Source organism: Pinus tabuliformis, chromosome 4_1, assembly GCF_031772625.1.
Source record: "Pinus tabuliformis cultivar Carrire ecotype Pingquan chromosome 4_1, CPIR1, whole genome shotgun sequence".
Taxonomy (NCBI): domain Eukaryota; kingdom Viridiplantae; phylum Streptophyta; class Pinopsida; order Pinales; family Pinaceae; genus Pinus; species Pinus tabuliformis.
Window position 1 is genome coordinate 647,125,122 of NC_142303.1, and position 10,888 is coordinate 647,136,009.

The 10,888-nt window shown below is 38.2% G+C and overlaps 1 protein-coding gene across 1 annotated transcript; it reads left to right on the forward strand.

The window, feature by feature from the left end:
* The first annotated feature begins 8,696 nt into the window (after window positions 1–8,696).
* On the forward strand, window positions 8,697–10,649 carry LOC149177721 (putative disease resistance protein At4g27220). The gene has a single exon (XM_089421858.1). It carries the CDS (start codon window positions 8,697–8,699, stop codon window positions 10,647–10,649), a length of 1,953 nt encoding a protein of 650 aa, XP_089277984.1.
* Window positions 10,650–10,888: the final 239 nt, after the last annotated feature.

Consider the following 10,888-nt stretch of genomic DNA (forward strand, 5'->3'; position numbering starts at 1 on the left):
ACACCTCAAGAAGCGGAGAACGCACCAGAGACAGGTGAAGCCTTGGTGTTGAATAAGGTGTTGTTAAAACCAGCAAAAGAAGTTGCAGAACCGGATCAGCGAAAGGCTTTGTTCCGAACTGTTTGCAAGTCACAGGGTAAGTGCTGCAAACTGATCATTGACAGTGGAAGTACCGACAATTTAGTGGCTGTGGAGATGGTGGAGAAGCTGGGATTAAAAAAATTGAAGCACCCCACCCCCTACAAAGTGTCATGGCTGCAGAAAGGACATCAGCTGTTAGTTGATGAACAGTGTGAGGTGGAGTTTCAGATAGGCAGGTATAAGGATAAAATTCTCTGCGATGTTATGCCAATGGATGTCTGTCACATACTGCTAGGACGACCTTGGCAGTTTGACAGAAGTGCAGTTCATGACGGAAAAACCAATTGTTATAAGTTTGTCAAAGATGGGATCAAGCACACGCTTGTACCCATCAAAGAGGAAAGTGCAGCTGAAACCAGTGGGGTGAAAGCATTGCTGATGGGCGGAAAGGAATTTATAAAACAGATTGAGGACAGTGAAGTAAATTTCGCTGTCATAAGAAGACCAAAGGCAGTGATATTGCATACACAGATTTCAGATTTGCCCGAAGAAATTCAAAAGATGTTGCAGGAATTTGGAGACATCGTGGTGGATGACCTTCCAGATGAACTGCCACCCAGGAGAGGTATTAGTCACTGCATTGACTTTATACCAGGGGCAAGTCTGCCAAATAAAGCAGCTTATCGTATGAGCCCTAAGGACCATGAAGAAATCAGGAAACAGGTCCAGGAGTTGTTGGACAAAGGACTGATTAGAGAAAGCATGAGCCCCTGCGCGGTACCAACCGTTTTGGCTCCAAAGAAAGGAGGAGAATGGCGAATGTGCACGGATTCCAGAGCCATTAACAAAATTACTGTTAGGTACAGGTTTCCCTTACCAAGAATGGACGATATGATGGACTGTTTGAGTGGGGCGGCTTATTTCTCGAAGATTGACTTAAAGAGTGGATATCATCAGATCCGAATTCGGGAAGGAGATGAATGGAAGACAGCTTTCAAGACGAATGAAGGCTTATATGAGTGGCTGGTGATGCCATTTGGGTTGAGCAACGCTCCCAGCACATTCATGCGCCTGATGAATGAGGTACTGAAGGAATTCAATGGTAAGTTTGTAATAGTTTACCTGGACGACATTCTGATTTTTAGTAAGACTAAAGAGGAACATTTCAGGCATATACGAAGTGTGTTGAGGAAGCTGCAGCAAAACAAGCTGCTGATTAATCTGAAAAAGTGTACCTTTTTTCAGCGGGAATTAGTGTATCTGGGTTTTGTAATTGCGGAAAATGAACTGAAGATGGACCCAGAAAAGGTGGCAGCTATAGTTAGCTGGCCTTCTCCGAAAAGTTTATTTGAAGTCCGAAGTTTCCACGGGCTAGCAAGTTTTTACAGGAAATTTATCAGGAATTTCAGCGAGATCTGCGCACCTATGCTGGATACGATCAAGAAGGCAAACCAGCCTTTTCACTGGACCGAAGCAGCAGAAAGTAGTTTTCAGATTTTGAAGAAGAAGATTACCGAAAGACCGATATTGAGGCTACCTGACTTCAACAAACTTTTTCAAGTTCGTTGCGATGCCAGTGGTACAGCCATTGGGGCAGTACTTAGTCAGGAGGACAGACCAGTCGCTTATTTCAGTGAAAAGCTGAACGAGAGTAGGTGGAAATACTCAACCTATGACAAAGAGTTCTACGCAATTATACAAGCATTAAAGCACTGGAGACATTATCTGTTAGGTAATGAGTTTGTTTTATTTACGGATAACTCTGCATTGCAGTACATTATGCAGCAACATAAATTGAACCATAAGCATGCAGCCTGGGTTGAGTACCTGCAGAATTTCACGTTTGTACTAAAACATATTAGTGGGCAAGCAAACAAGGTGGCAGATGCGCTGAGTAGAAGGACCTTACTCTTACAGGAAAGCACGATGCAGGTTTTGGGCTTTGAGCACCTAAAGGAGCTGTATCAAACAGATACCGATTTTAAGGAGGCCTATGAGGCTTGCCAAAACCCTCTGTTGAGAAACAACAGCATGTGGTTGGACTATAATCTACAGGAAGGATTGCTGTTTAAGGGAGGACAGTTATGTATTCCCAACTGTTCTATGCGAGAGAACATTATTCAGGAAAAACACAGTGGGGGTCTGGCTGGACACTTTGGTATAGACAAGACGATTGCTCAGGTATGGCATTTCTATTTTTGGCCAAAATTGCAGCGGGATGTGCAAAGGTACGTGAGTAGATGCAAAGTTTGTCAACTAGCAAAGGGTCACAGTCAGAATACAGGTCTTTATTTACCATTACCCATTCCGAACTGACCGTGGGACTCCGTCAGCATGGATTTTGTTCTGGGTTTGCCTAAGACACAGCGGGGTTTCGATTCAGTAATGGTTGTGGTAGATCGATTTTCCAAGATGGCGCACTTTGTACCTTGCAAGAAGACCAGTGATGCTACCTATATAGCACATTTGTTTTTCACTGAGATTGTTCGACTACATGGACTTCCAAGGTCCATCATCTCCGACAGGGACGTAAAGTTCACCGGTCATTTTTGGCGAACCCTGTGGAAGAAATTGAACACCCAGTTACAGTTCAGCTCCGCTTATCATCCGCAGACTGATGGCCAAACGGAAGTTGTAAACAGAAGTCTGGGAAACTTGCTTCGGAGTTTAACAGGTGAAAATTCCCGGACGTGGGATCGTGTACTGGCTCAGGCAGAATTCGCATATAACGATTCACCTAATCGCAGCACCGGTTATAGTCCTTTCCAAATTTTGTACGGTATGCATCCACGCGGAGTGCATGAGTTACGAGATTTGGGGAAGCTCGAAAAATGAAGTGCTGATGGGGAAGAATTCGCCCAAGCAATGAGCAACTTACATGAGCAGGTCAAGTTGAAATTGTAGGACAACAGTCAAAGGTATAAACAACAAGCTGATTCAAGGCGACGGGAAGTTCAGTTCAACGTTGGAGATGAAGTCCTTGCGTATTTACGTAAGGAGCGGTTTCCAAAACGGGAGTACAGCAAGTTAAAATATAAAAAGATCGGTCCCTGCAAGATCATTCGAAAATTCTCTGCAAATGCCTATGAGCTACAATTGCCACCAGGGATCGGTATTTCTCCCATTTTTAACGTGGCAGATCTGTTTCCTTATGTCGCTGATTCGGAAGACAATACAACAGCAGAACCACCGCGGGACACCAGTTATGAAGAAAGTTCATGGATGAGACAGATGCCAATGGCACCACCCCTTGAGATCGAAAGGATTCTGGACACACAGGTAGCTAGGCGCACACGCAGAAAGGAATATCTGCGGTATTTGGTCAAGTGGAAGAACCGTCCAATAGAGGACAGTTCGTGGCTTAACGCAACGCAGATACAGAAAGCAGGCTATTCTGTCGACGACCTCATGGAACGGAGCCATGACTTTTTGCCACCCCGGGAGCCTGATGCAGGAGCATCCAGCTCCGAAGAGACGGAAGGCAGTTGACTGTCTCATGGAGAGGGAACAAGGACAGGCCAAAGATTATATGCATCGCTGGACAGGTCATTAGACTTGTTATTGTTGTTTTCTTTTTATTATTATTTGTTTCATTTCCCAGAAGGTCGTTAGAGACCATAGAATTATAATTGTAAGTTGTTTTAGCTTAGAAGATAAATAACAGTTAGTTAACATTTTTGTAAAAATAAATTGGCTGGCGGTTGTCAAAGTTCTGGTTGGACAGTTCAAATGAAAAGGGAAGCAGTTATGCTCTCCATGTATTAAAAACAGAGAGAAAAGAAATGAAGAGGGAGAACCTCCGGCACAAGAAAGAAAAGATACAGTAAATGAAACCTCTGTAATACAAGCAATCACAAACATTTACTTTTGCCAACTAATGAACCATTATTTGTTATTCTGTACATTTTCATATTCTCCTATATGTTTTAGAACGCATTTGAAATGATAACACTACAAAGTTGTAACAGAACATGAGAAGATAAACAGTTACTGCTACAGAGTCATTTTCCAGCAACAAAAGTGAAGAATCAACTAATGGCCGCAGACAGTGTCGCTACAGACAACCATACCCAATAAACAAAGGGAAGAACCATTCAACCGTCCCAATAAGAACCAGGTACTGAACTTGTTTCATTCTATTTACAAATTAACATAAATACAGAACGCAAGGAAGAGAAAATAGTTTAGCATCCATCATTATTACAAACCCAGTACATTACAAAACCTCCTGAGAAAACAACGTTCGGCTAAAGACAAATTTATTTTCAAAGTATAGCGTTCAAATTATTACAACAGAGCAGGGCTATCCAAGCCACAGACGCAGAATGAAACACAGTCAAATTACGACTTAAGTATTGTAGCTAAAACAGAACCAGAACAAGATTCTCGAACCCTCTATAACCTGACCATCAAACTACTGTCGGGAAAAGATCCTACCCATTTAGGAGACATGTGGGATTCGAAGATTGGGAGCGAACAAACCCTCGGCGGCCAACCATCTCAACGACCTGCAAAGAAAGTGAGCAAGGGTTAGAACAGAACAAGGAAAACGTAAGAAAAAAAAAACATAACAGGCGGAGAGAACCATGGAATCCACAGGGCTTACCCATACTTGACAAAGTGACACAGCAGTACCGAAACAAATAGACCAAGCCTGAGACAAGGGACAAAAACCATAAGGAACTGTAGCAGAAGAAGATGCAGAGTGAAGCATAGAGCTATTGTTACCTTGGAGGCGGAGACTAACGCATCGAACCAGAAGCGCCGGAGTTAAAGAAACCCTGTCACAGTTGCAAACAATTAGATACCAAAGCTGAGAACCAAACCGTGTGACGGAAAACGCTCACAAGAATTACCAACCAACAATCGCACAGAACAGGGGAGCAACAGGGTTAACCTTTGCATGTAAATTCATGCACACAGCAGAGAAGCCGAAGGCGCCGGCAACCATAACGGAGTAACGCTCAACCACGAGCACAGTAACCCATCCGAAAACCACAACAGAGCAGCATACAGATGCACAGTTAACCTCCAGGAAGACAACACCTCAACAGAGCAGAGCTCAAAAACAAACACTGCGAAATGGAAAAGTGACATAAAAACCGAGGAGTAGGGTTTTAGCAAAAGGCGGGAGCAATAGACCGATAGAACCGACAGGTGGCAACCCTCAACCAGAGAGGAGGGACAGAAAATTAAAACTCATAGATTGCAATCGATACGGAGATTTAACATCATTACACTTGGACGTGACAGTCAAGTTAAACCGAGTTGATCGCCGAAGGGTCGAGAGGGCCTGTAAGTGTTGGCGTGGTTACAACTTTACACGTCAGGCTTCCACACGTTTGCAAACGTCGGGGGCTGGGCCATCATAACTTATACAATGAAATTAAAATATAAAAATAAAACCTAAATTATAGTTTTTTTTTGTGCCCTTCAAGGGTTTTCTTAGTGGTTTTCTTTGTTTTTGGTTTTCAATGGTTTTCTTGGTGATTTTGTAGGTTGTGTTTTTATGATTTTCAAGGTTCTTCTTGGTGATTTTTTGTGGTTTTCATGTTGGTTTTTCTACAATGTTTTTGTAGTTTTTGTATGGTAGGTTTCTTTTCAGATTAATTTATTTTATTTTGCAAAAAAATACAAAAATGATAGGAAACCTACCTCAACTTGACTCTGGGTCGTTGGTGGGGTTAATGGGTAACTGGATTGAGTTCCTCCATCTCAGTTGAGCTTAGAAATCTTTTGTCGAACTCCTTTTCCTCTCGTGGTTTGAGCAAAATGACTTACGCAGGTCACAACTAGGGTTTTTAATAAGAAATGATGCTTGATCAAAAAATACTGTTAGATTGAGTTCTTAAAAAATGCTTGATTGAGTGCTTAAAATTGTTCGATCGAGCATTCTTTTTTCACCAAAATGCACCTTTGCTTCACCAAAAAGTGTAACCCAACTCCATGCTATCTCCCATTATATATATATATATATATATATATATATAGTGATAGAGCTTGAGAGATAGATCGAGTGAAAAGGGAGAGATGCTAATAAAATGAAGGAGGGAAGAGAGAGAGAAGGAGAGAGGGAGGGAGATAGTGAAAAGTTTGGAGGGTAGAGAGAGAGAGAGAGAGATGGGGAAAAGAGAGGGAGGTAGGAGAGAAAGGGGGGGGGACCAAAGAGAGGAGTTGAGAGAGAGGAGGAGAGAGGGAGGGACAAAGATAGAAAAGTGGAGATAGGGGGGATGACAAGGGAGAGATGAAGAGAGAGAGTGTGTGTTTTGGGTTGAGATAGATACACAAAGAAGGAGAGATGGAAGGAAGGTGGGAGAGAAGGAGAGAGGGAGGGAGATAATGATAGAGTTGGAGGACGAAAGAGAGTATGGTTTATATATATATATATATATATATATATATATATATGATAAAAAGAATTAAGTATATATATAATTTTTTAATAAATCTTGTCATTTTAAAATATCATTCACATATATAGATATCGGCATAGATTCATCTTAACTTTACATCTATTAAGTACCTAGAGTGTGCAAATTTTTCTCAATTTTTGCACTTCTACAGAAATCTTCTTAGTAGATCTAGGATTTTGATGCTTGTCATGGATTGATGTGACATTTATGTTTAGTAGTAACAAGGAGGGTTGAGATTTATCTCAAAGGTACTTATACCGTTTTTGTTTATATATATATATATATATATATATATATATATATATATATATATCTATATATATATATATTCACTGTGAAATGAGTTGTAATTTTTTGGGCAAGTCATATTAATAAGTTATGGTATTGATCGTGATAGTGTAATAAAGCATATTTACAAGTTAGTAGTCATTATGGTAAAGTGAATATTAATCTTTGTGGTTAAGAATTTGTTCACATACTTTTTTTAAATATATATTTTTAAGTCATATATTATTTATTTTTATCAATACTACTAATGATAAATATTATAGTTAGTTATTTAGTTAAATTTTATAGTTTGATTTTTTTGTTTGTAGCATATTAAAGTGTGTTATGATTTTTATCAATATTTGTCATTCATTTAATTTATATACTTGTGCTAGTTTTATTTATATTATTATAAATACAACTTTATGAAAATTATTATTATGTTTATGATGGCATGCATGTTTAATTTGGAATAGAGTTTTTAGAATTTTAATTGAATTATCAATAATTATAATTATTAGGGATTTAAGTTCCATACAATATTCTAGAATTATTAGGGATTTAAGTTTCATACAATATTCTAGAATATTCTTGGTAGTATACACAAATGGAAAACTGAAATTTATTTACAAAGTAGTAATGTTTTTCTTTTCATTTTTAATTAAGTTAATTAGTTAAAAAAATGTCATATAAACAAGTATGATATGAAATGAGTATATATTTTTTTTTGTATATGACATTAATAAGTTATGTATTGGTTCATGGTATTGTAACAAAGCTTATTTATAGATTAAGAATATCCATAATTAAGAATCATGTTTTTTTTTAAATGTTTATAAGATTAACGTTTATATTAATTTTATTATTAATGATAATAAAACAAAACTATAATTTAATTTTTATGGTTTTTTTTAATTTTATCATTTCGGCATATATAATAAAGTGTGTCTTAATATTTATCATTTTATTTAAATGTACTAATATATTTATATTAATATATATTATCATCATAATAGTGTTATCATTACCATAAATATAGAAACTAAATACACTATTGCCAATAGATAGAAACTAAACATATATTGTATAGTGGATAATTTTATAGAGAAAACCAGCAAAGCCACATGGTATGACCATGACTATAGATGTGAATTGTATGACCATGACTATAGAAACTAAATACACTATTGCCAATAGATAGAAACTAAACATATATTGTATAGTGGATAATTTTATAGAGAAAACCAGCAAAGCCACATGGTATGACCATGACTATAGATGTGAATTGTATGACCATGACTATAGATGTGAATTGTTTAATAATGTATGCAAATGAAAACTTTTAAAGGAATATATATATATATATATAAAAGGATCAAGCGGATGAAATTTCGATATGCAAGTAAATTGTTTTTTATATTGTGTGTGAATGAGAACTTTGACCCGGAACAATGGAAAAATCAATAAAGTAGATCTGGGTGACGTTAGTTATATAACGTGTAAATCAGAAATTATTGAGCACTGGCAAATAAATTTAAATTAAAAAAAAAACAATAACCAAACAAAACCAGCGATGCTCTTTATGAATGTAAATGTTTTCCAGATCGCTAGTGTGAACCAGAACTAGTCGACGAGATGTTGGATATAAAAAAACACTCTTTATGAATGTAAATGTTTTCCAGATCGCTAGTGTGAACCAGAACTAGTCGACGAGATGTTGGATATGAAATGTTTTTTTATTGGGAACATTGAAAAAAAAAACCATCAATTAAAGTAGATGTTGAAATAAAGTTTGAGGGGAAAAAATCAATTATGTGAAGTTTCTTTTTATTAGTGCGATGTTATGGATGGAGTCACTGTGACAATGATCATAAATTTTATGATGGAGTCACTATGACAATGATCATACTTTCTTCTGCGTGCTGTGGAGTAGCCATGGCTTTGGATTTTGCCACGGGAAGTGCAAGCAACACAATTGCCAACACAATAACCAGCGTGATTATTAATCCACTCCTCCGGCAAATAGATGATGCGATCCAGTTGGATGAAAACAGAAAGATTCTCGAAACGCAGTTAAATCGAATGAAGAGCCTCTTACTCGATGTTGGCAATCAATTCGGAGATCAACAAAGGACGCCTCCAGCGACAGTGAACAATTGTTTGCGAAGGATGGAAAATGAAGTTGGGAAGGCCCGAGATTTGATCGATCGCTCGCTAAGGCCACAGCAATGCCTCGATTGCCTCCTCTGCAAGCCCAACCTCTCGAGGCAAATCAGAGAATGGAAGTTAAATTTTGAGAAGCTCTTTACAGAGCTTCAAACCGACTTGTCTGTGTTTTACAATGCTCGAGGGATTGTTACGTCCGCACCGCATCAGACAGAGCTATTACTTCAAGATGCACCAGATCACGGCTTTGTGGGTTTGGGGATTAAGTCTGCGGAGATACAGCTAAAGAGTTGGCTCACCGATGCTCCTCAAGTAGATCTAATTGGTGTATGGGGCATGGGCGGTGTTGGAAAGACCACATTGCTCAAAAAGGTTTATAACTATTACAAGGTTAGTGGTTTTTTTGATGTAGTGATTTGGGTCACTGTTTCTCAGTTTTCTATCATAGATTTGCAGAGTTGTATTGCTCAGACAATCAATTTAGACCTCACTGTTTTCCATTCTAATTCTGATCTGAGGAAGATGAAATTGTCTGCACATCTCAAAATCAAGAAATATCTCTTAATTTTAGATGACATGTGGAATCCCCTCAATCTGAAACAATTAGGAGTAGAATTTGGCAATGACAGAGGAAGCAAAGTTGTATTCTCTACTCGCAATGGAGATCTGGTTCGACAGATGAACACAGGAAAATCCATTCAATTACAACCCCTATCCTCAGAAGAAGCATGGGAGCTGTTTCGCAATGTGGCTTTCAAAGAAGGCCATGTTCCTGATGATTTAGAGCACATTGCCATAGAAGTTGCCAATGAATGTAAAGGGTTACCCTTAGCAATAAATGTAATTGCCTCAACAATGATTGGCATCATGGGTGTAGATCAGTGGAATCTTGCTTTAAGCCAGATGAAAATAATGGATTCGAATTTCCCAAGTACTCATCCTCGCGTTGAATACGAGTTGTATCAGATATTGAGATGGAGCTATGATCGTTTGCCCAATGCTAACTTCAAGAATTGTTTTCTGTATTGTGCCATGTTTCCCCAAGATAAAGAAATTGAAGTGGACAAGTTGGTTGGAATGTGGATTGCAGAAGGGATTGTTGAAAGCAAAAACCCAGCAAATTTGATGGAGACAGCGAAGAGTTATATAAACTTGCTGGTAGACCGTTGCTTATTTGAGGTAGCGCACTTTCCACAGGGAATAGTTTTCTTAAAAACTGACGATGTCCTCCTTGACATGGCGATCTTCATTGGGGAGAAGGAAGAAAATTGTTTGTTTAGGGCAGGTCAAATACATGAACAGTTTCCCCTGGAAATTAGGGAGGACTGCAAAAGAATGTCACTGTATGAGAATAATATTACACATCTCCCGCCACAAGGATTGAAATGCACAAAACTGGTAAGTCTAATCTTGAGAGGAAATAAAGGATTAGAAAATATTCCAGAAGAATTTCTGGGCAGCCTTCCGTGCCTCAAGGTGTTGGATTTATCTAGGACAAAGATCAAAACATTACCAACATCATTGTGGCAACTCACACAGCTGGAGTTTTTAGATTTAAGCTACACAGAAATTGAAGATGTGCCAGAAGGTATAACAAATCTTTATCGACTTCAGTTTCTAGATCTTTCAAGATGTTCCAAACTGCGATCACTGCCTCGTCATATAAGAGAACTTAAAAATCTCAAGAGTCTCCAAGCATCTCAGTATAATGTTGTATTATAAGCTCATGGTGATTCTACTTGTAGACAAAGAGTTGTTTCTAAGTTCATTCTCCTTCCAAAGCTGTTTATGATCTTTATCAACTGTTGTAAGTGCCTGGAGTGAGAAATATTCTTAAGGCAAAATATGATTCACTTTATTAGTATTTGAAACTAGTATAGCATATAATAAATGTTTCAAAATCAAAAGGGCCAGTGTTTTCGGACATCTCTCCATTATTAACTTATATAATTACAATGAGA